The sequence below is a fragment of the Eretmochelys imbricata genome, chromosome 10, assembly GCF_965152235.1.
Source record: "Eretmochelys imbricata isolate rEreImb1 chromosome 10, rEreImb1.hap1, whole genome shotgun sequence".
NCBI lineage: Eukaryota > Metazoa > Chordata > Testudines > Cheloniidae > Eretmochelys > Eretmochelys imbricata.
The window spans coordinates 19894462-19920309 of NC_135581.1; the positions used below are offsets into that span (position 1 = coordinate 19894462).

At 41.3% G+C, this 25848-nt stretch overlaps 1 protein-coding gene across 1 annotated transcript; it reads right to left on the reverse strand.

Annotated features, from left to right (window-relative positions):
• Nucleotides 1-740: 740 nt before the first annotated feature.
• Nucleotides 741-24047, reverse strand: NDE1 (nudE neurodevelopment protein 1). Its single transcript, XM_077827925.1, has 9 exons — nt 23927-24047; nt 16057-16184; nt 13262-13415; nt 8466-8614; nt 8035-8171; nt 6493-6672; nt 5133-5224; nt 4004-4155; nt 741-2052 (listed from the first exon to the last, which is right to left on the reverse strand). The coding sequence occupies exons 2-9, from the start codon at nt 16140-16142 to the stop codon at nt 1959-1961; spliced, it is 1044 nt and encodes a 347-aa protein (XP_077684051.1). The 5' UTR covers nt 16143-16184; nt 23927-24047; the 3' UTR covers nt 741-1958.
• Nucleotides 24048-25848: the final 1801 nt, after the last annotated feature.

Genomic DNA, 25848 nt, shown 5'->3' on the forward strand with positions numbered 1-25848 from the left:
CTGTCCTAGCATTTGGAAGTCCTGGGTTCAAGCCCTTGTTCTACACATCCTGTGTGATACTGGGCAGGTCAGACGGTTTATCTGCACTTTGAAATTTACCAGAGTAATTATTCCAGAATACTGTATTCAGTATAAGACCCCCTGGGGACACTTATTCCAGAATAAGAGTGTCCACACAGGGAGCTATTCCAAAATAGATATTTTGGTAAATTTTCAAGTGTAAACAATATCCTTTGCCTCTCTCTGCTTCAGTCCCCCATTTGTAAAATAGGGATAATAGTACTGCCTGACCTCATAAGAGCATTGAGGATAAATACATTAAAGACAGAGGCCGTCAGAGACAAATTTTTAAAGATATTTAGTCTCCTAAAGATGTGGATAGGCACCTACTGGGGTTTTCAAAAGTGCTTATCTGCATCTTTAAATTCCTCTATCTGTCCCTCAGCTACTATAATAATGGGGGGGCCATATTAGTACAATACACAGATCTCTCCTTCGGCAGCCACTCCTAGAGGTATGGGCGGAAGGACCAACCCCACTTAGGGCAAAGAACATGAACATTTTTTCAAATCATTTTCCACTAGGTCTGCTGATTGTGGCCTTGTTTAAGCTCCCTTTTGCAGGAACACAACTGAGAAACTGGTTAGCCCAATATATGCAGGTTAACTGTAAATGCAACTGACAATGAATTCACAGATCAGATAATATTGTCCACAGACTAATATTCAGAATAAGATTTATTCTGTTCACTGATTAAACCAGACAATTTAGATTTACAAAGAGTAAGATTAAGATGTGGTTGCTTACTATACAATAGTATCTGTATATGCAGAGCTGAATATTAAGGAAAAAAAGTCATGTATTCATGTGTTGTGCAAAAATAGTTTTTGCAAATTCATATTTCTATAACATGGTATAATTACTGTTAGTGAACCTACTCCACTTAAACTCGCAGCATTATTTTGTTAGACAAAAACCCATCTTAAGAGTTCATTATCCTAATAACCTTGGCCAGCATTAAGAATTTCTGGGGTTACAACATGATTTCTAAGTTAATATCACTAGCAACTAGAAGGGGTATGTGCTCACATTAAACACACAGGGCACATCATCAAGTGTAGGGTCAGAAAACAAAAAGCCCCAACCCATCAACTGAGATTAACCCTATCAATAGATCAGTGTTGTATATCTTGCTATGTCCTGCCATCACGTAGTGACTGCAGAAGACATGGGTTTGTTACATCGGTGCAAATACCTCTTTTCTGCATTACTACATATTTGAGAGTCTCTTCAATATTTGCAATCAAGGCACTTTTTTCCTTCTTTAACCATGAGGAAATCTTAATGGCAAGTTGCTCTCACCAATACCATCTTACCACCTGTAAGGCAGATTGTTATAGAACGGGATTCTGACAACGAATCAATTTCCCCACACGGCTTTATTTTAGACTTGCAGTTGCATTGATTTTGGTTAAAAAAAAAAATCTTGCCAAGGAACTAAAATGTAGATGGAGACAAACATTTCTCTAATTTAAGCCATTGATGCATACAGCACACTGCACTGGAAAGTTATAACACCATAACTCTCTTGCTAAAACAGTAGTTGTGCTCCAGAAAATAATTCCGTATTTATGGGGAGGAATACGGTCTCTACATTATATAGCAGGTCATGAGTTTTGACCAGCAGCTTTCAAGAAGCGATTTACAGCAGCTGATGTAGGAAAGTGATTCACAGTATTAGACTGACCAGCTGTGCTACTTTGTCACAGCACCACACAACTCAGTCTTGTGGAAAAGGCTGAGACTGCAGGGGACTGTTGCCAATTGCTCGGTGTAGTTCTCATCCACCCTTATTCAAATTAACTACTGTGACTGCTTGTTTAAAAGACAAGGGTTTAAAAAACAAAAACTAATAAAAACACCCTAAACCATCATGGCCTCGTCATCTCAGGATCTTCTCAGAGTAACATCTGGACGACACCCTGTGGGGAAGGGGCCACTGGTGCAGGAATATTTGAAGGCCGGGTTCCAAACTCCAAGCGCTTCCCTAACCTGTAAATATAAACAGCAGCCTGATTGCAATGCAGTGTATTGCATTCACTGTACATGCATGTTCAGTTTTTGCAGTCTGTTAGGTCACTGCTGTGTAGTAAAATGCATCACTCAGCGTCAAACAGCACAAGGAACTAACAGACAAATAGTAAGTCTCAAATCCAAATGGCAGTTCTGACACTAACTTGGTAAGTCACTTAACTTCTGTGCTTCAGTTTCCCCATCTGTAAAATGGGGCTAAAACAAACCTCTCTCCTGCCCACTGGTGTGAAGTGCATTATGCTTGCTGGTGCTAAAATACTCTTTTCAACATTACATCAGTAGGAATATTGTTTACACATACTAATATGCAAACAGATTTATAAAACCCAATAAGGAAAAATCTACAAGGGCTCATGAAGATACTGCTCTTCCTTTCACAGTAGCGTCTCCGCATCAGAAACTCTCCTTAAGTTCTACTGCTTTTGATAATAGGGCAATGAGAATTACCAGAATTCCAGCACTAGGGGCTTGGTTCTGAGTGAATACACTCAATTGGGAGTTATCCAACTCCTTCTCCAGAAGGAGCATTTTTATATTTTGGGTGAGCATTTTATGTGCAAGTTGGAATGGATACTGCATGCATCTGATTCACAAAGAAAAGAATGTGGACTAGATCATGGGTCGTGTTTAGACAGGCACCGAGCTGCAGCTGGAAACACCCTTGTTGATTATTTACAAAAAGCTGATTAAAGTGTTCAGACAAAAATTTACAAGGTTCCAGACTTAGAATGTAATTGAATTACACAAAAGAGGTCTAGACAGCTGCACCCCAGGAAAGAGCCTTGGTGATGCAAAAGCAGAACTTTTATTATTCCATTCTTCCATAATAAGAGAGCATAAGTAATGACAAGGGAAGCAGGCTCCCCATCCATCACTGGGCTCCTGGGCCATCCTTTGACAAGAATATTGTGCATACAAATCTTTAACTGCCCCCTGGCTGTCAACATCCCACTCACCAAGAGCCCAAAATAAAACACTGGATCGTACATTTATGCTGAAAGTGTTTTACATACGCTCTATAAATTATATATGTTTTTCAAACAGAGCCCCAAACTAAGCTCTGGCATAGCACATTTCAGCATATAGTGTTAAACATTTAAAACTTGGGGTAAAGTTTTCAGAATTGTGACAGCCTCCCAGGAGCCTAAATGGCCAAGTCATTTCTGAATTTTTTACCCTTATATTCAAACTGTTTCCATTACACTTAAAGCCTTCAGCTAGCTAGTTTGAATGGTCAGCGATCACGTGATACACAATATAGGACAATGTGCTTTTAAAGGAAATATACATTAGCCTGTTGTAGTTGGCTAGTCCATGCCCTGTTTAATATCTTCTTTTCCATTATGCTAAAGTGCAATGCAAAAAAGGATCCTGAAGTAGTTCATCCCTTTTGAGAATGAAGTATGGAGGGACAGTGTTACAGATGTAATGTAATGGCCCCAATTTTATAAGGGACTGGGAGGTCTACCAGAAGAACAGAGAAAGGGCATTTTCCAGCCACTCAAGACAGGACTGGTCAGAACACAGTGTCTCAGCTAGCTCCCTGCCTCCTCCTCATGTGAGCAGTTTACTTCTGCCAGATCAGACCACTACTTTACGAAAGGAGCCAGCAAAAAGTGTGAGGCATATCAGGAAGATGGACCATTTATAGGAAGCTCAATCAGCAAGGAGCTTGATATCTGACTGGACAGGAGCAGTTTGCAAATATCAGAAGATAGCCCATAGGAAACAGAGAACAGGAGGCGTTTGATAGAGTACACTCCTCTTAGCCCAATCCCCAGCCACTCTGTACCTTACCACCACCCCCAGCTTTTAGCCCCAGACTTCAGACTCACTTTAGAGCATCAAGATCGGTGTATAACCAAACCACAGGATCAGCGTTAACAAACTGCAGCCGACCAGCACTTACCCGTTATCGCTCAAAGGCATGTGGGAACTGCTCAATCGTTTTTCAAGGCCATCTCTGCTCTTGTTCAGATACATGGATGAGGACATGGCGGGTCTGCTTGGAGACTGGTCATACACAAAGTTTCGACAAGATGCAAGTTTGGATTCCAGAGCCTAAAGCAAACAGTTTATCTGGGAGTTAAACAACATTCTCTCCCTCAGCACAGGGCCCATGGAAGAATTTTCTAATAATTTACAAGGACTCTGACAGAAGAAGTTTTTAGCTACTAGTCCCAAATCCATACATGAGCTCTGAATTTGAAGGAAGAGGTACTGCTGATACACAAGTCCCTCTGGCTTCAGGATCAGGCCTTTAAGTGTCTCATTAAATGGCAACATTATTTTGTATTTGGGGGGGATGGGAGGGGAGGAGAGAGGTAGGAGTTAGCGCTTATGTTATGGAGGGAGAAGCAACTGAGAATTCTGTTAGTTAAACAAGAGCCTCGACTTCCCCAGAGGTTAACACACCTTTTATAACTAGGCTGCTTTTAGAAGCATCACTTCTTTATGAAGCTAAATGTTCTTTCAAACCTTTTCCCCAAAGCCAATACACACCCACCCACCGTGTGGTATGCCTGGGGTCTCCTGAACACATTACTAGAGCAGTCACCACCAACAAGCTAGATTCTGCCTCAGACACCTCGGAGGAGGACTTGGCCGGAATTCTTCCTGGGCAGCACTTCTGGTGCACTTGAAGCGAGTGCAGTATATTCCCCTAGCATCGCACTCATTCACACTGCCCTGCTCCACTTTTCCCTCCCCCTCTCGATGCTCTTTCAGATGGGAGAAAAGTCTACACTGGCTGGCACACTGAGTGGAGCAAAAGCCACAGGAGAGACAACGATTGGCCCTTGTTGAGATACATTCTAGCTACACAGAGGCCTGAGCTACAAAATAAAGTTCACAATTTTCAAATCTCTTTCATGCAGAATTAGAGTCTGTTTGGATCCAAGTTTTGGTCTGAGTTCATCTCTACAGTTTAACTCATTCAGTGGTACAAAGGGTTAACGCTGGTTTTCATTCTCATAGTACAAACATAGCCACCCATCCCCTTTCTGCATAGCTTTAGCTAATGACTAAATCCTTCTTACCCCTACTTTCCGTAGTAAGTCTCCCACAATGTTTAGCGCCGATATCCTAGCAGCTGGTGTGAGAGGAGTCCTGCTGTAACTATCCTCAAAACCTTTGAGAGAGAGGAAGGGTAAATAAAAGGGATATACTTTACGCATTATATATGAGAAAACGTAGCAAAACCTTAAGTCTCCCCACCAGCACTAAAGAGAGAGATAGTAAATGGTGAATACCCAATCTTCTCTCCTCTCTTTTTAGCTGAACTGCAAATTTTCTTCTTTCCCATTAGAAATATAAATCACTGTATCTTTCTGACACGACAAGTTGCACTGAAAAGATGCTGGACTTTAATTTGCACTGGTTTTGAAAGCAGCGTTTAAGCCTTTAGATTTCATGAGAAGTGTTCTAGTCTGTCTCTATAACTTGCAATGGAAGCAAAGAGAGAAAGAAAGAAAGGTAGGCCATCCAGAAAAGTTCACATGACCCAAGGCTTTATGGCCTGTGTTGCAAGAATTCCTGGATCCTCTCTCTTTTATGTGAACATACTATAGCGTGTCAAGTGCTTCCAGCTGGAACACAGGATTTTAGGCTAAGAGTACCACAGTCAGGATATACACAAATTTTATTAGCCACTTACTAGAACTGTAACACTGAATTATTAAGGTCAGAAACTATCACAAAAAAAACCACTCACGGTGTATGCGCACACACGCACAAAATACAGTGAAGTTCCCTAAACCGAATTTCTATTCCTTTTTACTCAATTTAAAGAGTCTGGGCAGGTGGAATTGGGAGTTATTTAAATTTTTAGTGCTCATAAAAATGAGAGACTAGTACCACTGGAGAGAGCCCATATTTTGTAATTTGGAACAGACAAGTCTCCCGTTGTTCCAGAATGAAGTATCTCTAAAGTAGCAACCTCCATCTCTAACTGGCTAATTCAGATGAGTGTGTCTGGCGTGAAAGATTATGTTGAGACCTCCAATCTCCTTTCTACCAAACTCATCCAGATTCAGGGATGGTTAATGACTGCAAATTATAACCTAGTGAACTACCTTGCCCCGGAAGGTGGTTTTTTTAAAGCTCATGTTTTAATACAACTGGCTATAAATGCACTACATTTATAATGCACTGGCTATAAATCTACTCAGACATTCATACTGAACCCATGACAGGTATTCAAAATAGATTACTGTACTTCGCTGTGTTAAATACTTCACTACCTGTCATGTTCAGTTCCACTTTTCCCAGCTTCTTCTGTAGTCAGTAGTTTGACAGAAATTCAACATGTACCAGGAACAGTGACTGTAGACTGAAAAATTACTCAATGCACATTGGTATTGTGCATTAGCCTTACGTTAGCAAATGCTAGTCACTTACCTCTTCTAAACGTTCCTGGGGTGCTTATACTGACATTGGGTCCCCTGTGAACTGCAGGAGTTGAAGGCACAGATAAGGTCGCTTGCACGGCTGTGTCCGTTCTTTCTGCCTCCCGCGTACTTTGTATCGGTGTTTTGGGTTTCTCCTGTTTCTGCTGCACTGCAAGTTCTTGCCTTAAGTCTAATGGAGAAGGAAAAGGTACAAAGCATTTGGATACATGTCCCAATCTGAAGCTACAAGGCGCAAGAAGTGTTTTTGCTTTGTCAAAGTACGCTGTTAACACTGATAACCCCAGAGTGTTTCACCAGCCACAGCTGAAAAAAACGAAATTATTCAGCTTCCAAAGAACATGTACACCCCACGAATCTTGGCACTAGCCACTTATAACTGGTTCAAAATCCCAAGTTCCAGAATGTGAGATCAGCAAACTAAGCTTTGTTGGGACAGTGTAACTCAAAACACCCTCGAGCTTGTGGTCCCTCCCCTCCACATCACCTCCTCCCCAAAACAAGCACAGGGCCCTCCCTCCCATTATTGTTATCTAGTTGTAGGTTCTTCTGTGGTGCTCATTTTCCTAACAGAGCACTACACAAATGTGAATGAACTTATTCTCCCTACATCCACGTAAAATGTGGAGTTTAGTACCCCTGTTTTACAGATTGGTTACTGAGGCACAGAGAGGTGAAGTGACATGCCCAAGGCCATGTGAGGTCTGTGACAGAGCTGGGAGAACTGGGTTCTATTTCCAATTCCTTGCCCAGTTCTTTATCTACAAAGCCATCCTTCCTCTCTTCTGGTCCTACTGCCAGAGGAAGCAATCAGGAAACTAACTACTGCAGCTGTGGAGGGGAATCAGCACTCACTCATGGCGTCTGTGTTACACACTGTCCCTCCATACTCCGCAGTCCCTTTATTCTCCTTACTGGCTCCGCTCTCATGACAGAAGTGGACAATATCTCTGTTGCATTTGTTAAAATTCATGTCCTGTCAGCTCACAATGAAGCAGACAGTCAGACCACAGAACACATCCCTCCAAGTCGGTCAGCTTTTCTTATTCTTTTAAAGTACAGAGGCAACAACAGAGAAGAGAGCATTCTGGGATACGTCTCTGCCTGCATGGTCTGCTCTAGAATGACAGCAGTACTTAGAGGAGCCGGGTGGACAAGGCTACAATTTCCTTGGGTTTCTATAAGTCAAAAGAATACTTAGAAAATGCACCCAACATAGTTAAAAGCCCAACTGACAAAACACTGAATTCTACAATGTTTTCAAAGTATGCCTCCGATTTGCAGAAACATGCCAGAAGCTACAGTACCACCCATCCCGCTCTCCCTAGGCGGGGAGGAGGGCGGCATGTGACTACTATCCAAGATAAGTGCCAAGACAGGATCTCTATTCCACACCATCAAGGAGAGTGAAGCTTCCATCGACAGTATTTCTAAGGTCTCTCTCTTACTATCTCAACACCATATTCGAGGGGCAGATTTAATGAAAACTTTGGAAGGCGGGAGGACAGGGGTGTATATAAATCAGTTAGTTGACCTCTGGCTTCATCTTTCAATCGCTGCACTGATTCCAGGAGGTTTTCTTTCTCATCTAGCTCACTCTCCAGAAAGGCATTTCTTTCAATGGCCTGGTTCAAACGCTGTTCGAAGTCCTCCAGAGACATTATAGTGGCTCTGTGTGTAGAAAAAGGATGTCAAAGAAGTCATTAGGTTCCTAGCGCATCTAAAGCGCCAACTCAGATGCAAAGAAACTGCTGTATTTCTGGTGTGAGAAGCTCCAATGTTTTAATTTTAAGTTTGCAAGAAACAGACTAGCCTCACATTCCACTCACCCACTTATAGGAAGGCAGTAGCTCAACACCTGTAGCAAGAGCAGACAAGTACCACAGTGGACATGCTCAGTTCTGCTAGCTTCACAAAAGAGAGAGAAAGAGCTGGGTAGGAAAGGGTTAAGAGCATCTGCATTACCTTTTTGCTCTTTCCAAGTCATCATTTGCTTGCTCGAGTTCTCGAATGTACTTCTGTAGTTGATCTTTAATAGCTGTCGTCTGTGCCAGGTCATCTTCTAGTGCAGAGATCTGCTGGTAGCCTTCTGAATGTTGCATTTCAATTTTTTCCTAAGCAAAGATAGACCAAACACCACATCAGGGATGTAGCACCGCACAGCCCCTTCCTTTCTGCTCCGCTGTGCTTACTCAGCCTTTCCCAGTCAGAAAGGAGGAGGTCCTGGTAAGCAATCTTAGAACTACCATCTTTCACATGGGTTAAAACCAATAAGGACAGATACTAGCCTCTTTCCATCAAGCCAGACCTCCGCAAACTGATCCCAGGAGCTATCTTCTTGGCTGCTGGGTGGGAGGGCAGGATCTCTTCCTCGCTCCCTACAGGTTGATGGAGCTAGGAGATCTAGCCTCACTCACCTCCATTACAGACTGCTCCCCACTCTCATGAGTGCTTACACTAGTTCTCTTTCTCTCCTTCCCCATTCCTGCCCTTCATGGGGAGGAAGCAGTTCTATCCTCTGTAGCGAGTTGGGATTTTCAATGGTTCTTTCTGTGGGAGAGGCACAAGACAACACCATCTCATATGCTCACAGATGAGCTCCCAGCTCTGTTTGAGGCACATGTATGTACCAGACAAAGAGCACTCCCTGCTTCTACCCAGGACCAGACAGAGCATGATCAGTGTGCTTCAGCAGCACAGCACAAGAGAGCCTAGACTCCAGGAGGGAGGAAAGAAGAGTGCCTTGGAGACAACTGGAAGGAAAAATACTAGTCCCTCTGCTTTAAGTCCATGCAGGTGAAACGCAGACCCACCCCATCACCAACTTCAAGACCTGTTTCATGACCAACAGCCACAACAGACCTGTGCAGCGGACCTAGATCTTTCGTGAGTACATGCTCTGGTGCTCTAAGCACAGGAATGGAGGTCAGATAATCCTGAGTTAATACCCTGGCTGTGATGCTGTTATACAAGGCCTTGAGCAAATCACATAATTTATGTGCTTCATTCCCACCCACCCCATACTGTAAAAAGACAGAAGTACTGACCTGCCTCCCGGGGTGAGGAGCATTAGTATGTGTACAGAGCGCTTTGAACATGAAGTGCTGTAAAAATGCTGAGTATTATTTTTATAGTGCCCAAGGATATACTGGGACCTTTGCAACACAAGACCTAGTAAACTGACTATAAACAAAAAGTGAAACTGTCCAAAAGGAGCAACAGGGTAATACAGTAGAACCTCAGACTTACGAACACCTCAGGAATAGAGGTTGTTCATAACTCTGAACAAACCATTATGGTTGTTCTTTCAAAAGTCAATGTTCAGTTGTAAACTTAATACAGCTTTGAAACTATGCAGAAGAAAAATGCTGCTTTTAATCATCTTCATTTAAATGAAAAAAAAAAAAAAAAAAAGCATAGAAACAGTTTCTTTACCTTATAAAATCTTTACTTTTTTTTTAAAGTTTACATTTAAACACATTACTGTTCTGTATTTGCTTTGGGATTTTTTTTTTTTTTTTTTTTTTTTTGGTCCCTGCTGCTGCCTGATTGAGGTGTGTGGTTGACTGGTCAGTTCATAACTCTGGTTTTTGTAGCTCTGAGGTTCAACTGTAGTATATTAGGAGCATAAGTGGCAAATATTCTATTAGATCCCAGTGTCTAATCAGGGCTTATCATCACATATCCTGTAAAGTCCTTTCAGTTTCTTCAAGACTCTTCAAAGGCTCAGGGTTCTACATTAGTAGATCCCAGTGCAGGGATCTAGAGTCTTAAAATTCTTCCAGATGTATGCATCTGGGATTACTGCCTATGTTACTAATAGAACATTTTTTAAAGAGGATGTCAGTATCCCTTTAGAGCAGAGACACAATCTAGCCTGTATTGCAATAATTTACGCACTAAAACCTTGGTACCAGATCACCTTAACATGCCAATTCCTTTTTCTATGGTCCCAAGATTACCATCTATTAACATACCTAAAGCATTTATAACTGCAGGAGCTAAGCGCAACAAACTAAAGTCACTGAAAACAAATCTACATACTGGAATTAACAAGATGAGAAAAAGCAAGGTCTGTAGCCTATTTTTCACGTATTTAAAGAGCGTTATTTCAAGGTGTGTATTAAGTGGTACAGAGACAATGAAGTTGGGGAAATACATTTTCTGAATTCAAGAAATTCTGTATTGATTATAGGATCAAAAGTGTTACACTTTTGCTCCCTCTCATTTTGAATTTCTTGGATAATTACCAGTCTAACTTAAGTCACCAAACACATAGCCCAATTACCTATAGCAGTGGTGGGCAACCTGCTGCCTCCGGGCTGCACGCAGCCAGCCAGCAGATTACTCTGACGAGCAGTGTACAGCCCACAGGCTGCCCACCAGACCTATAGCTAGTCACATAAGGTTCACTAAACAAACCCTCTGAAGCATTGTTTCCAATTAGTGTGAACTGTATTTCAGAGGGAGGCGGAGGAAGCACAGAGGGCAGCCTGGGAAGCTCAAAGCCATGAACCGCATGGGCCTGGCAAACTTTGTATTTTTGACCTAAATGTAGATGCAGGTCCTTGAAGTAACCCAGTTAACAATGCTGCTCAACAGCCTCATGAGTTTAAAGCTTCTCTCTTGAACTGACTCAAACAAAAGACAGAACGGATAAGTTTGGGCCTTTGTTTTTAGCTAATTGTAATAAACAGTCAGCTGATTTGCTCATCAATGGAGACACTGTTCCTTCACTTGCAGGCTGCTACTGTCATTTTCAGTCTGCATGAATAAGCCAATTGTTAAAGAGTTTGTGTCACACAGAATAAGTTCTTTGCAGTGGAAAACAATAATTTTGTTTCCCCTAATGCAGTATGTTTATTCTCCACTTTTGAGTCAATTTTTATTATTCCTATCCCAAACTGCCCTGGTAATATTGCTTCTCATCTTCTCCCCATGGCGGAGAGAGAATTTATTCTTCCCTCATGGGAATTGATTGGAAGTTTTATTTTTGCAGAGATATTTTTCCTCCTCTTTCCCAAACCTGTCATCTTGAATGGGTTTATGTGGCTTGTGTGACAAACTAGGCCAACATTCCATACAAGAGGTTACACAACTAGAATTGTAAGGGTGTTTACATGGGATTGTTTTGTTTTAAACCACATGTTGTAATAGCAGCAATGTCTGGATTGGTTTTGGGTTGAAATAAACAAAACTCCCACAAAGTTGAGAAAAACAGTATCTTAAAAGTGGACTAGAATTCTTTAGTATCCCCTTTTGATGTTTCTTACCCTAGTTACTGTATTTGTGTAAGCAACACATACAGCAAAACCCAGTTATAGTTATATTTGACTCCTGTTAGCTCAGTACTGGATCCAGCTGAGTAAAGTAGATCTAATTAAATTAATCTCTGTCTCCACAAATATTGAACTGGCCCTTGGAAAATGCTAAGCGTTTTACTTCATTTTTTTTAGACAGCTGATGTTTAAAATGATTTGCAGGTTAGCTACAAAACGCCAACAAGATTATTTTTTAAAAGGAGTTAAATTTTGGTGACAAACTTTTGCCAAGTTTAAATAAATTTAATGAAGTTAAAGCTCTCAATTGTGGAGAGGAGGAGGTATTTTTTGGGGGTTGTTTCTTTTTGTAAAGGATTATTTTCAGCATCTTGTCCTTCTTGGAAACTGAACCAGACTAACTTCTTTTTATCCTGCAGCATTATAGCCCAATGGCATCACCATCTTATGTCCCATCATTACTATCTCCCAAAATATTCTTGTAAAAAAATTTAAATTATATTCCCTACTAAATAAAATACTTTACAAATTAAGATCTCTAAGGAAAAAATGCAAATTCATTATCCCACTTCACAGATGGGGAAACCACATGCAGAGAGGTTATACACCACTGGGAGACGTAATTTAGAGACATTTTCAGAGCCAGGAATAGAAAACAAGTCTCCCAACTCCCACTGAATCATACTTCCTCCTATTTAGACATTAGGTACCAATTGACATTTAGACATTAGACATGAGTCACAACGACTACTTTTTAAAACAGACTTAATCCACCATTCAAGTGCAGCAGCTCAGCACAACTGACTTTCCTTCTCTCGGACCTTGACAAGATCATAGACTCATAGGGTTAGAAGAGACCGCAAAGGTCATTTAGTCTCACCCCCTGCCAAGATGCAGGATTTGTTGTGTCTAAACCATCCAAGACAGATAACTATCCTGCCTCCTTTTGAAAGCCTCTACTGAAGGAGCTTCCACACCTCCCTCAGCAGTCAATTCCATTGTCCTACTGTTCTTACAGTTAGGAAGTATCTCCCAAGATTTAATCTAAATCTGCTATGCTGTAGTTCGAACCCACTGCCCCTTGTCCTGCCCTCTGTGGCAAGAGAGAATTATATCTTTTATTGCTTTGGTCTATTATATGAGCCTGTATACTTGCATCGTACAACAAAAGAAAGGGCGGGGGGGGGGGGTGGAGAAATAGGGCAACAAATGAGGAGGAATTTTACTACAGATCTAAGTGTTCTCCCATCTGGAATCCATCCAAAAATACATCCAGTGTCTCAGCAAACAGATGGCTAGTAATATTAACTACAGTATTCAGACCTAAGAACGGGGAAATATATTGATATTTTCTTATTATCAAAGCAAACTATTGTTGCAATTTGTTGATAAACATCTTTATGAACACCACATTTCTAATGCTGCAGCTCCACACTTCCTTGATCATCTGCACACACTGCCCTTTCTCTGTTGCTCCTTTACCTTAATTGACTCCAGTTCCATTCGAAGGCGATTGTTTTCCGACAGAAGGTCTCGATTTCTGAATTCCGTTTGTTGCAGCTGGGTCTCCAATTCTGCTTCATATTCTCGGCTCCCTTCTTGGAACTCACGCAGTTCCTCCTGTGTATTTTCTGCACTGGAAGCACAATTCCAGCCAGAGAATTAGTTGGGTTCATTTTAATAAAACAAGGAAATTCCGCTCACCTTAGTATAAACGTATGACAAAATAAAATGCTCCTCTAATACAACTGAAGGATCTATGCCCACCTGTCACCTATGCGTGTTCAGAAAGGACAATAAATGATTGGATGAAAATGCCTTTCAATAGTTAAATCATATTTGTTCACCTACACTCTCGCAGCAATTTGTCCTGGAACAGAGGATTACAAACAACACAGTCCGTCTTTACGTTAACAGAGTCCAAGACAACAATAGGATCCACCTACCTTTATGCACCATATCCTCAGTCATGCTCACTTACCTGCAAATTTAAGCTATTTATATTAAATATTCACCTGGGTGAAAACTCATTTGCTGAAGTTTGATATAAGAGATAGAACGCAAACAAGAGTTCATTCAAATATTGCTACAATGATTAAGAATAGATATGAATATTAAGTATCAACATGTCATCTCAAAGCCTGATCCCAGGAGGGATCCTCTGACAGCAGGATCGAGCCATCTGATTTGCAAATCTTAAAAATTAGCAATGACATACTGAGTCATGAAAAATTCCATTTACTCTGACACAGTTTGAACTGGAAAGAGATGCAAAAAAGACTCTCTACCTCTGCTGGGAGTTCACTCCCTCTATGGATGGTGCTAAACCATCCCTACTTAGCCAACATATTCCTGACTGAAACACATTTCTGAAAGATTATTTTAATCTCACTTTTGGAATGCTGCATGTGGCAGGCATCTAGGTATATTGCCCCAGCAGGCTTCCTCTACACAAAGTCAGATTACATAGCCACAGTCGTCCCTTCCAGCCTTAGAATCTATTAGGGCTGTCAATTAATCGCAGTTAACTCATGTGATTAACTCTAAAAAATTAATCATGATTAAATCACAGTTTTAATCGCACTGTTAAACAATAGAAATCCAAAATATTTAATAAATTTCAATTGGTAGTTTTTCTACATTTTCATATATATTGTATTCTGTGTTGTAATTGAAACCACAGTGTATATTTTTTTATTACAAATATTTGCACTGTAAGAATAAGAAATAGCATTTTTCAATTCACCTCATACAAGTACTGTAGCGCAATCTCTTTGTTGTGAAAGTACAACTTACAAATGTAGATTTTTTTTTGTTACATAACTGCACTAAAAAACAAAACAATGTAAAACTTCAGAGCCTACAAGTCCACTCAGTCCTACTTCTTGTTCAGCCAATCGCAAAGACAAACAAGTTGTTTACCTTTACAGGAGATAATGCTGCCTTCTTCTTATTTACAATATCACCAGAAAATGAGAACATTTGCATGGCACTTTTGTAGCCGGAATTGCAAGGTATTTACGTGCCAGATATGCTAAACATTCGTATGTCCCTTCATGCTTCAGCCACTATTCCAGAGGACATGCTTCCATGCTGATGACATTTGTTAAAAAAAAAAAAAAAAAAAGCGTTAATTAAATTTGTGACTGAACTCCTTGGGGGAGAATTGTATGTCCCCTGCTCTGGTTTACTTGCATTCTGCCATATATTTCATGTTCTAGAAGTCTTGTATGATGACCCAGCACATGTTGTTCATTTTAAGAACACTTTCACTGCAGATTTGACAAAATGCAAAGAAGGTACCAATGTGACATTTCTAAAGATAGCTACAGCACTCAACCCAAGGTTTCAGAATCTGAAATGCCTTCAAAAATCTGAGAGGGATGAGGTGTGGAGCATGATTTCAGAAGTCTTAAAAGAGCAACACTCCAATGTGGAAACTACAGAACCTGAACCACCAAAAAAGAAAATCAACCTTCTGCTGGTGGCATCTGACTCAGATGATGAAAATGAACATGTGTCGGTCCGCTCTGCTTTGGATTGTTATTGAACGGAACCCGTCATCAGCATGGATGCATGTCGTCTGGAATGGTGGTTGAAGCATGAAGGGATATATGAATATTTAGTGCATCTGGCACGTAAATATCTTGCAACACCGGCTACAACAGTGTCATGAGAACAACTGTTCTCACTTTCAGGTGACATTGTAAACAAGAAGAGGGCAGCATTATCTCCTGCAAATGGAAACAAACTTGTTTGTCTGAGCAACTGGCTGAACAAGAAGTAGGACTGAGTGGACTTGCAGGCTCTAAAATTTTACATTGTTTTATTTTTGAATGCCGGATTTTGTGCACATAATTCTACATTTGTAATTTCAACTTTCATGATAAAGAGATTGCACTGTAGTACTTGTATGAGGTGAATTGGAAAATACTTTGTTGTTTTTTACAGCGCAAATCCTTGTAATCAAAATATAAAGTGAGCACTGTACACTTTGTAGTCTGTGTTGTAATTGAAATCAATCTATTTGAAAATGTAGAAAACATCCAGAAATACTTAAATAAATGGTATTCTATTATTAACAGTGAGATTAATGGTGCAATTAATTTTTTTTAAAATCGCTTGACAGCCCTAGAATCTATTAATTTTCCTGGAGGACTGTAGCCTCAGGCTCTTCTACACAGATTTCATCATCTCACTAGAAGTTCCTACAATGAATTACAGGAGCTACAGCCTACTAGGAAGACAAATTATGGACATAAATTCATTGCCTTTACCATTGTTTATATTTCATAGCCAATTCTTTCCAGTAGCTGGTTTCTTCTTCCACTGAATTGAAGTGATTTCCTTCCAAGTCTTCCATGATGAAATCCCTAGAAGTCTAGAATTCTTGTTTCATGTTTTCCTGAAAATTAAGAAGTTGCAAATTTAGGAGTTAGCATCTTCCTGTTACTGCATTATCCCATTGCTTCTTCCAGTGGCATTATCCCTCAGGCATAGTAGAAGCAGCCTCATTTTTGGAGACATGCACAGGGTTTAGTTGATCGCCATATTTGGGATCAGGAAGGAATTTTCCTCCAGGGCAGATTGGCAGAGGCCCTGGGGGCATTTTCGCCTTCCTCTGCAGCATGGGGCATGGGTCACTTGCTGGAGGATTCTCTGCACCTCGAAGTCTTTAAACCACGATTTGAGGAATTCAGTAGCTCAGACGTAGGTTAGAGGTTTGTTACAGGAGTGGGTGGGTGAGATTCTGTGGCCTGCGTTGTGCAGGAGGGCAGACTAGACGATCACAATGGTCCCTTCTGACCTTAAAGTCTATGATTCTATGACATTTAAAACCAGATTGGACAAAGCACTGCCAAATACGCATCATGTGAGAGGGAGGCCTAGATCACTTAATAGGGATTTTCTCTCTCCAGTTTCTCTGAATCTATTGAAGGTTGGTACCCCCACCAGATTACCCAGTGTCTTCCACTCCCTACCTGACTATATGGTACTTACTGTTCAACAGAACATTAATAGACATTCCCAGCATAAGCAGTAGGTACAGAAAGCAGCTGAGGAGGGAGACACCCAAAACACACGCTGCCCAATGAGAGAATGAGGGAATCCCTGAGAAATGCAGAAAGGCCATGTGAGCAAGAAATCAAATGCTCTGATCTAAAAGAAAATACAACTAAGTTTGACTTTAGCAACTCCAGAGACATGGCAGTTACCCCCTGAAAATACGCAGGAATTTTACTGAAACATATAAAGGATCTGGGGATAATGATTTCCTTTGGTAAAGGTTTCAAAAGTGCCTATGTGATTTAGGAGCATACAGATCTAAGTCATTTCAAAGGTAAAATTTAGAAAGTATCTAAACTCTAAGACTCTATAAAGTACAAAATAGAAATAGAATGCAATAGAACAGCTATCACCCTGAAGCCTGTGATGCACTATAATAAATGCATTAAAGTAGAAATGGTTTTGTGTGTGTTAGTCACAGGGCTTGTCTACACTTACGGAGCACTAAACACTAGAGAGGCGCAGCTGAAGACGCTACCTATGCAGACAGGAAAGCTTCTCCCATCTGCGTAGGTACTCCACCTCCCCGGGAAGCAGTAGCTATGTCAACGGGAGAAGACCTCCAGTTGATATAGCCCTTCTACTCCGGAAATTAGGTTGGATTTTCCACACACCCCTGAGTGATGTAGTTATACGGACATAAATTGGCAGCGTAGACCAAGCCTCAGAGTGGAGAAAGGTCACAATTAAGGCCTCTAGACAGTCTGCTCTGTGCAGTGCTGGGCAAGGCAAGGATTACACAGAGGCTGACATTATAAACCTAACAGCATCCTCCAGAGATTGAAAACTATAAATAAAGGTGGAATCTGGCTCTTCATTTACAAAGGCAGGCAGCAGAAATACTGGAACCCTAAACTGTGAATGGGAGACGCAGAGTCAGCAAGCCAACTCCAAATTTTAGTCTCAGCTTTAGATCTGTTTATTAATAAGCCAGTAAGTCTCCAGATGGCAAGCTTAAAAAGAGAAAGAGCAAACACATTCAAAGCCATCAATGACCATTTGAAGATTTTTCCAGTCACACACGTAGAGCCTGATCCTGCATTTCACATGCACCCTAACCTTTCAATTTCAACTGGAGTTTTTGGTGAGCAAGAAATGCTTGAAAACAGGATTATATGATTAAACAGTTTCAAAAGCATCTAAGCCTCAAATTTGTAAAGGTATTTTAGGCATTGCTTTGTTTGCCATTGCCAGGCCTAAGTCCCATTTTCAAAAGTGACTTGGACAAGTAGAAGCCTGAGACTCACTGAAAATCAATGGGACTTAGGACCCTACGTGCCCAGGTCACTTTTGAAAATGGGACTTGGTTGCCTAAATCACTTAGGCCTTATAACGTTGAGTGGACCACCACATGAGTACCTTTAAAATTCATGGTCTAAGTCCCCACTTGACACTCAAAGGGAATTAGACACTTCTGAAAACCTTTCCTTTAAATACCCGGGGTGAGGGAGGGGTGGCGGCGGCTGGGGGAAGTGGGGAAAACCTGAAAGTGTTTAAACTCATAGGAGTTTGGTTTGTTTAAAGGGACCAGTGAAAAAAAACAAAATGCTAATAAAAACAAGAGGTTTACACCCTTCTGCAAACAAACAAGACCACCACACTTGACCTAGTGACATTTCCTGAAGAAGTCTCAGGACTTCCAATTGTGGATATATTTATGGAAATGTATGGAAAAAGCTAAGAATGGGATGGGTGGGAAGTACTGACTCGCTCCAAATTATATTCATGTCTAGTAATGTGAAGCTAGACCATGCACAATTAAGATTCTCGCTTTATTTTTAACAAGTTGAAAGTGCCTTTGATTTTAAATAAGCATTTCACATGCTCAGTGCTCTGCACGAACATTAATTAATCCTCACACCACACTTGGGAGGTGGATAAATATTACCCCATTTTACAGATGGGGAAACAGAAAGGGAGAAGGAAAGCCACTTAGGCCACAAGCCAGATGTGTCACTCAGATTAGAAATCAGGAGTGGCCAACCCCCAGTACTGTGCTCAACCCACCAGAAAAGACAACAGACCACATCATCCCTTCGGTGGGAGTTTTCCACACACTCAGAACAGGAACTTTCCAAATTCCATTGACAGCTGGGGCAAAGGTTGTACCCTTGTCCATCTCCCACCTCTCAGGGAAGTGACAGGGTTTGGCACACAGAAACTACATATCTTGGCGACGTGCTGGAGCCATCCGCAGAGTGGTCTGGGTCAGGTTCCCAAGGTGTAAAGAGATGTGGGAAAAGCAAAGGTGGTTTTATGGGAAGGAAGGATGGTCTTGCAGTAAGTGCACCTGACCAGGACTCAGGAAATCGGTTGTTTTATTATCACTATTATTCCCAGTTCTGCCACAGTTTTCTTGTGTGACCTTGGGCAAATCAGTTAATCCCTCAGTGTCTCCATGGCCATCAGGAATAATACATGCCTACCTCACACGGTATTGAAAGGATAAACCCATTAACATTTGTGTGATGATCAACTACTACAGCAATGAGGCATAGGAAGTAGCTGGACAGATAAAGGCACCTTCACACCTCCCTAATTCTGGCCCCAGCCTCTGCTGCAATTTTAGAGTAAACTCTATGCCAACTGGAAAACGGAGGTTTAAAAATATTTCAGTAGAGACTTCTCTCCTGTTGGTCAGTTTTTTTTCCCCATTAAAAAATTTGGCTAATGTGAAAATGATCTGGCAGAGCGCCTTCAGATTTACAGCGTAGTGTGTGCACTTTCCTAACAGATTACAGATAAAACTTCCAAAAGTTTGGTGTTTGAAAAACAAAAGGGTTGAATCCTCCACCACCAAGACCCAGTCTTGATTGCAAAAAGGGTGTGTTTTGAAAATGTTTCATTTTAATACAATTGCAACGTTCTCTTTGGGCTCACTTACAGGCCTTGTCTAGCCTAAGGCTTAGAAGTGTGATATCCAGTCACCTAGCTTGATATAATTAATACCCTCTTAAAATTCTAGTCAAGACAAAGGAATGGTATACCTTAGGGTACTGCTAAACTCAGCCTAGCTTGACCAGTTTAGCATGTGTTAAAGAGGACATGCCTTGTCTAGATTAGATTACAAACACATTAGTTAGCACATATCAGCTAACACAAGCTGACATCACATCTTTACATGCTAGTCTAGAGAAGGCCTCGGTTGGGTTTGGTAAATATGAAATCTGATTCCACTTGCAGAGCTTGGCATGTAACAACAGATCTCATATATTAAATTCTATGAAAGACTGTGGGCTGTATAAAATACCTCAGATGCACAGGAAAGCTTTCACATGTGGAACAAACCCAGTGGTACAGGATTCAGAGTGGACACTGTAAAGAGGATGTGATGTAGGCATGAAACTTGAAATATTCTCAACGTCCTTTTCTAGAGAGTTTGTCTTTCTGGAAATTAAACTATGCATATGACAAGGAAACACCAATTATGCACTGAGCTTCAGAAAGTCAGCAACTACAATTCAGTGTGATCTTTGGAAAGGAAAGGATACCAACTAGTTTTAATAACACAAATCATTCCTTCCCCAGTCCCAAATACTATTAAAAATAGACAAGTTTCAGAAACAAAAGAAGCTTTTTAGACTTGGAACATTCAGGGAAGGAATAGGCAAAAGAGGAGAGAGATTCAATACCTAACCTCTTTCCAGTTTGGATTGGCCAGGAAAAAAGATAGGTACACATCAGCAATTACACAGGGTTGCATAGGACCTCTGAACTTTCTTTCTTCCAAAGACTATGATCTTTAGGTCTTGTCAGAATGGTCATTCCACACTTCCTCCAGGAACCTGGTATATGCTTAGACTACCGTTTCAGCCAGTCTGGGCTATGTACTTTGGGAAAGATCCTATCTCGGGGTCAGCCCAGCACTAGCATAAGACAGAGTTCAACATTAACATGTACTGATCCTCATGAATTCCAGGATAGCAATTCCCATGGCTGATTCACAAGTTGCACTAATGGGCCCAATGGAACCTGTATTCAGAGAGCAAACAAAATTAGACATGATGGAGAGTGGGGTGGGTCTTTAGAAATAGAGTCCTCTGGACTCCTCCTCTTCCTCACACCCACAAAGACATGGAACCAAAAGCCCTGCAATTTGCAAGCATAGCTCTTACTGGCTCAATGGGAGTTGCATGTGCTTACATCAGGGCTGGATTTGCTCTAAAGCCTGTTTGCCCCCTTACATGGTGACATGTATTTTGGGGCCAGGGGAAAAGGGGAATTTCTTTTTAGATTTCTAAGGACTTGTCTACATAGGGAAATTTACTGGCAAACCTATTTTGGTATAAATTATAGTACTACAGTTATACCCATATAATTTCCTGTGTGCATACGTATTTCAGGGAATTATATGGGTAATAACTGTAGCAGTACAATTATACCGGCATAGTTCTGCCGGTAAATTTTCCTATGTAGACCAGCCGTAAGGTACACTCCCCAGGCATCGCTCTGGGACCATACGTGACTGGAACACATTTTGTTATATTATATCTATCCCTAAGTAATGCCTACGGTAAGCTAATTGCAAACTAATGTGGAGACTGCAAGTACATGTATGAAAAATTTGAGGCCCTACATTTGTTACCACAAGATAACATGATATGACACGAATTGTTTTTCTACTGGTCCATGCCTCAGGTACATGCCTCATGCCTGCAGTGAGCCAAGAACTGCAATTAAACATTAATACATTCCCCCCCCCCCCCCGCATGTCTTATTACGAGCCATTTCACACAAGGCCCTATCCAGACATAGGCCGCACGTCAGGTGCTAGAGATATTTAGGGTGAGATTTTCAAGACAGCCTAAAATGCAAAGGGAAAAGTTTAGTTAAAAGGAAACTATTAAATTTGGTCCAAAAAATTAGGTTGTCAAAAACAAGATTTAACAAGACTTCAGACCAATCAAAATGTTTCCATGAATCTTCCGTTTTCTTTTTCAATGACAACAAAAACAGTTTGTGTTTGCCACATGCGAACAGGCAGCTGCCTCCCAAGTGCCCCCTCATGGTCAGAGGTGGCTATGCAAGTGCACTGTCTCAGCTGCCCTCAAATCAAACTACCAAACAAAAACAACAAGGACCAGTGGCACCTAAAAGTCTAAGATTTATTTGACTCCTTGTTGTTTTTGTGGATACAGACTAACACAGCTACCCCCTGATACTCTATACCAAACAAAGCCTTCCCTGGTTCTGCCACACCCCTCCACTGGGGATCTCCCAGGCCTTCCCTTAATCAGGGTTCCCTGCTACAACTTATTCACTCCCAGCAGTCTCTGTCCCTGAGCATCTATTCTCTGTCTTTGATAGCTTCCTGATGCTCTCAATCACTTCTTCAATACCCAGATGGTTCTACTAATTAAACCCCACACCCCATACCAAGTATGGCAGGCAGGGCTAATTGTATGGGGTTGTTCAATAGGGGCAGGCTACCATTACACAATTAAAAGCACACAGAATTATACGTAACACAATTTTGTAGTTTTGTTGAGAAGAGGGTTTTACCAGCATTTTGCTCACAATTTATTATTGCCATCAAAAACAGAAGGTTATAACTTTATCTAATGCACACAGTTTGGTTACACCTCGTTTGTTTTCGTACATGTAGAAACCAGAAGGAAAGATTTGGCCATACTTCCTGCTTGTAAGCAGCACAGCTGGTCACAGACATTACAAAATGTATCTGTATCATACAGGAACTAAAGTTTTCTGGTGGTATGAGAGGAACTTCTGCAGTGAGAAAAATTATGTTTACATGTTTCATTCCAGGAAATGACAACAGTACTGCAAAACACTAGTTCATATCACCATGGCATAGACCATCTTCAAAGTAATTTTAGAATGGGGATTGAAATACTGTAATCAGAGTCAGAGCTATTCAAACTCAGGAGAAATCTATGCTGGATTCTAATATAAGATTGTAGAATCCATTCCAAAACAGCTCTGGGACTTAAATATATTTTTAAGGATCTATTTAGTTTAGGTAACAATGTCAGCAATGTAGTTTACCACGGCATTCAGAGCAGTTCCATGTCCCCCAATCCCCCAGAGGGGAGAACAGGAGAAGGACCCTCTGAAAAGGTAAGCGCAAAGCAGAACTCTCACGGGTCAAACTTTTATAGAATCCATAAATGCTCTTTGGACAAGTAATTTGTTCCATAATCAGGGCAAGGGGAGAACTAAGTTCATAGGGGGAACCTTCCTCTAACCATCAGAAAAGAGGTTCTTTTGTCTCATACAAAAGGGGTTTTCACATCCTCTACAAAAACTTCAAGCAGCTTCCCAGGCTGGACTTCATGTCACATCAGGGACTATTTCCCTTTGTTTAAATGCCACAAAAGGGAATAAAAAGAAAGAGGTCATCCCAAAGAGAAGGTCACAATTAATAGTATATTCAGAGGCCAGTCTAAGAAGGTTATTATTGCATGTGAGTCTCTCTGCAAAAAGGGCTTAATTTAAAAAAAAAAAAAACTATTCAAGAGTTCAGGTACTTATCCAAATCCAATACTTTTGAGTCTCAAACTTTCTTAAGGAAACTCAGCAGATCAGGCACATTCTCTCCTGAAATACCTATTTGTTCCTTGATGCTTCCTGGCTCCAGCGCGAGAGGCTGTTCTCACAGCAGTAGGAGTTTCTAATTCTATTGCCAGATCAAACACCGAAAGGGAAATAAACTACTCCGGACATTTCCAAATCTCTACAAAACATAAAAGTCCAGTTCCAGAAAGAATCTAAGGTTCAGGTTGGCAATTAGGGGTGGGAGCGATGGAGAAAGTACAGTGTCTTTATTTTGTCCCAGTGGACTTACCCGAACCCATGCTCCCGGCAGCCTGAGAGAAGGAGAAAGGCAGAGAGCGATGCAAGCAAGATGTGGACACGGTGTAGCGAGGGGGCACAGAGGGCTGTTGCTTCCCCCGTCCTCACAATAGGATGCATCCCTCACACTGCCACGTGGAAACCCTCCCTGCCCTACCCCGTCCTCACACAGCAGTGGCAGCCACAGGGGGAGATGGGAGAGGAGGATCCTAGGGGTTTGTCCTCCCCAAAACTTTCCAGAGACCCAGCAAAGCCCTGAACGCTCACCACTTCCGCAGGGAAAAGCAACCAGCTCCAGCCACTGCCACCTTCTATGCAGGCTACAGGGACCTTCTGCCACCGGCCGGGACTACTACGAATCTAAGCTCTTACCCTGCCCAGCTCTTTGTGCCCCCATCCGAACCATTACAACCAACCTCTGCCCAACACCCTATTGGCTGCAGGGTCACGTGGCCTGAAGAGGCTCCTCCAATCAGCTCCGGCAGAATGCTGCTTTTGGAACGTTTAGAAACTTTTGTCTTTCGAATGGGGTTTGTTGTTGTTTGTTTGTTTTTTTAACTTTTCAGTTGCAGCCGGGCCGGAGGGCGAAGGTGTCAGTGGGACAGGGCTCTGAGCTCAGGGCATGGTGCAGTACCGCCCCAGGGATCTCAAGCAGACCTCCGCCCTTTAAGCAACGCAAGATATGGTGGAGCTATGAAGACTCGATGTACTGAGCAAGCTGCAATGCAAAGCTCCTCTCTTTATTATTAGCTACGTTTTTATGGGTGTGTTACTTATTTTATAACATCCATAAGTGTGCTTGGGGCTTCACCGAAGGCGTAAGAAGACAGGGGCACTAATTCTACAAACACAAATATATATGTGATTATTTTTTTTACTGACAAAAGTTAACCACTCGTATTATTTTGTAAGATCTGTAGTGTGAGTGGAGCTTAAATCGCCTCTGCAATCGCCTCAGTTATAATTTTATTAACTGTGTATTTTTTTCCACACTCCCATAACTTTAAAAAAAAAAATTCCTCAGGATGTGGTGTTTTGTTGTTCTTTAAAAAAAAAAAGTCACCTTTGGGCTGACTTGTGAGTTTAGACTCCAAGGTCTAAATTTTCATAAAGTTATCTCAGTTTGTAACCTTAACTATTTTAAATGCCATAAAAGTGCAAAATTTATACATTCAGGATACCCACTCAATCCACTTTTTGCTTACCATGGGATAAGATTCTGTGTGCAGTACTGCTCCCGCTGAAGTCAACATGTATTAGGATTAGGCCCTCTGTGAGACATTAGAAAGCAGCATTTACTTACATCTCATTTATGATCTCCCCATTTGGAACATGTTTCCACAAAAACCACAGTAAGACTAAACAGAACCTATGAATGATGTGAGCACACCAGTATAATGTTTTTGTGTCTCCAAGATGCTGGGAAGGACAAGAATGTTCACCAGCAGTAAGCCTGATCCAAAAGCCTAATGAACTCAGTGGTACTCTATGATTTGACTTTAGTGGAATTTGGATCCAGTTCTTTTTGCTCATTAATTATTAATAGGGATAAGACGTACTCAGTGTTGCTCAAGTACAATAGGTGTGTCCCCGTATTATAATGCACACAAATAAACTGCTCACTAGGTGTGTCTGATGTTTGCTTCCTGAAAGACTCAAAACAAAACCACAAATTACTACTTTGGAGGGTGATCCAGCCCACATATATGTGGACATACATCACTGAGCATTTTATTATTAATTATTGTGCACATCCAGCCGCCAGTTTAACAAGATGCCTGTTGTTGGGCACCCACATATCTAAGCAGAGAACTGAGGACCTCATCCTAGTCCCGTTGATTTCAAAGATTCAAGTTCAGGCTCTAATTCCATTGATTACAATGACAGATAGGTGCCTAAAAACCTTTGAGGATCTGGGTCTGAGTCCTTAAGGCCCAGTCCTACAAAGACTTAAACACTTGAGTTATTACAATTCCAATGGGACTGCACACATACTTAGAGTCTTTGGAGGACCAGGCCACTAGTGTAATTCAGGTGTCAGTTCATGTTACTGTAGACAATTCAGATATTAATGGAACACTCAACAACTAAGATAACTATAACTGAGAGAAGTTAGCAAAATAATTTTGGAATCAGATCCTCAGCAGGTGTAAATGGGTGCTGTTATTTTGACATGAACAGAGCATCTC

Coding starts and splice junctions, on each gene's coding strand:
- NDE1 (XM_077827925.1), bottom strand. CDS start 16,142: ATGGAAGACTTGGAAGGAAATCACTTCAATTCAGTGGAAGAAGAAACC. Junction 6,673..8,034: donor ATTGAAAGATGAAGCCAGAG/GTCAACTAACTG, acceptor CTTCTCCATTAG/ACTTAAGGCAAGAACTTGCA. Junction 5,225..6,492: donor CCCAGGAACGTTTAGAAGAG/GTAAGTGACTAG, acceptor TCTCTCTCAAAG/GTTTTGAGGATAGTTACAGC.